Source organism: Megalobrama amblycephala, linkage group LG1 (genome assembly GCF_018812025.1).
Source record: "Megalobrama amblycephala isolate DHTTF-2021 linkage group LG1, ASM1881202v1, whole genome shotgun sequence".
Lineage (NCBI taxonomy): Eukaryota > Metazoa > Chordata > Actinopteri > Cypriniformes > Xenocyprididae > Megalobrama > Megalobrama amblycephala.
This window is the reverse complement of record NC_063044.1, coordinates 26,077,332-26,079,522: the sequence shown is the minus strand read 5'-3', so window position 1 is coordinate 26,079,522 and position 2,191 is coordinate 26,077,332. Positions and strand designations below refer to the sequence as shown.

Below are 2,191 nucleotides of genomic sequence, written 5' to 3'. Positions count from 1 at the left end.
TTTCCCTACACCGGACAGTTACTTTAAATAGCAGGGGTCCAGCATGAGTGCATGTCTCTGCAACACCTGCTATGCATGTACAATCAGCTGAGGAAACTTCACCAGTGGAGCTGATGATAACCCAAGCCTTCAGAGAACTCATATGGATCTCCAAGAACTCATATGAATCTATGTCATTAGTCTTTAATTTGTCGAAATACTGTTACTTGACATTGAGATTTAGTTTGTCCAGGTAGGGCCAATAAACAGGCAGGAATCGATATTTACACTAGGAGAGGGCAATCCTCCCAGAATGGTGGCGCCGCCCCAGCATGCAACACGACATGACATAGCCTCCTTATGTAAATGTTCTGTATCCTGTTTGCTGCACCTATTCAGATCCCAGATTCTCAGTTCAGTTCAAAATGGTGGTCAGCGCTGTATGTTACACATTATGAACTGAAGATAAATCCCTTTGTTTATTTTCAGGTGCTGATAGAGATTACAGACGTATCGTCCGTCATCACGTGGGACTTTGACGTGTGTATAGGCGACGTGATCTTCAACATCTACCACTCCAGAAGAGCTCCTCAGCCAGCTAAAAGAGACGGTCTGAGCGCACACAACCTCGCCTGCCCCGCCGGCAACAACGTCCAGCTCATTGAGCGATCGTGGATGCTGGGACAAGACTACAGCATGGTGGAGACGGCCCTTACCTGCCGAGAGGGAGAGAGTGTTCAGGTGGGGGAATCACATGAAGCCTCATTTCGCATGACTACAAAATATGTTGATCAGAAGGAGAGACAAACTTCTTTCTATGTTCATTCTCTTTCTTTGATCCACGTTTCCCATCAGGGCTCTCATGTGACTCGCTGGCCTGGATTCTACATCCTGCAGTGGCGTCTTTACAGCACTCCAACATGCACTTCCTCCAGTCGGCCACGTGTAGACGATGTTCTGGCCTCTCTGCAGGTCTCCTCACACAAGTGCAAAGTCATGTATTTCACAGAGGTGCTGCAGTCCACTGACTTCAGGTCTGGATATTTACATATTGAAAAGTGCTTAGCATAAAAATGTGAATGAATCGTGATAAACTAAAAAAAAAAAAAGCACACCATCTGGATGTTGTTCCTACATGAATTCAATTCAATTCACATTTATTTGTATAGCACTTTTCACAATACATATCGTTTCAAAACATTAAAACATCATCTGAAAAACCAAATGATGTGTTTAAAGGTGTGTGTGTTTGTGTTTCCATCAGGGGCTCCATGAGCAGCCTGGAGTCGAGTCACAGCGGTTTCTCTCTGCTCAGCGCCGCCACAACCTCCTCCAACCAGTCACACACCGGCTCAACCGTTTCAAGATGACATCTTCATCCAGCTGGAAAGACTTCAGCTCTGCATGATCATTTCTGGACATGATGAATGATCATGAACACAGTGTTGATAGAGGCTCACATTAAACCACAACTAACGCCTGGATGAGTGCTGATCTTTTTCAGTTTATCGCATAGGCTTTCTGTAAATTATAAGCAAGTTTTCTGTACATTGTTACAAATAAATTTGTAAATGTCATTTACCTTGGTTGTCTTATTGAGTGACTTTTTTAATGTGATGCATAAAGACACTGTAGCTTTTTTTGTTCAGAATTTAAATAAGTGAATCATGGATTCATCTTCCAACTGTTTTTGTTTACCCTGAATCACTATGGTAAGTCTTTAATAATTATTTTTGTATTATTTATATTTTTGAGTTGCCAGGACAGATTTCCTGGGAAACTGCTTACTTCCGTCATTCATCCAGTTAACAATATATCCACAAATAAAAGAAATAATATATCTGTGAATAAAGAAGCTCAGATACTGCTATATGAAGGAGAATGTGTCATGGTAAAAAATAAATAAATAATGATAGTGTCTCTTCAGAAGACTTGGATTAATTCATAAGGATTTATTTTACAATCTCTTTATGAATGTTTTGAAGCGTCAGAAGTCATTCTTTTTTGCGTGTAAACTATTATGCACTATCATTTAATCATTTCATACAATTTATGTTTTTACATTGTATTTAAAAAAAAAAAACATACAATCATAGCTGTAATACATTTCTGCAATAATTACATCTATAAGTACAGTGCTGACCCTTAACCTTACCCAATCCCACTAAACCTGTCCCTAACCTCACCCGTATCCCACATCAATAGTGTCACG

At 40.3% G+C, this 2,191-nt stretch overlaps 1 protein-coding gene across 1 annotated transcript; it reads left to right on the top strand.

The window, feature by feature from the left end:
- The first annotated feature begins 330 nt into the window (after positions 1–330).
- On the top strand, positions 331–1,461 carry LOC125249645 (SEC14-like protein 1). The gene is made up of 3 exons (XM_048161977.1): positions 331–720; positions 835–1,013; positions 1,244–1,461. Exons 1-3 carry the CDS (start codon positions 346–348, stop codon positions 1,347–1,349), a joined length of 660 nt encoding a protein of 219 aa, XP_048017934.1. The 5' UTR covers positions 331–345; the 3' UTR covers positions 1,350–1,461.
- The last annotated feature ends 730 nt before the right edge of the window (positions 1,462–2,191 follow it).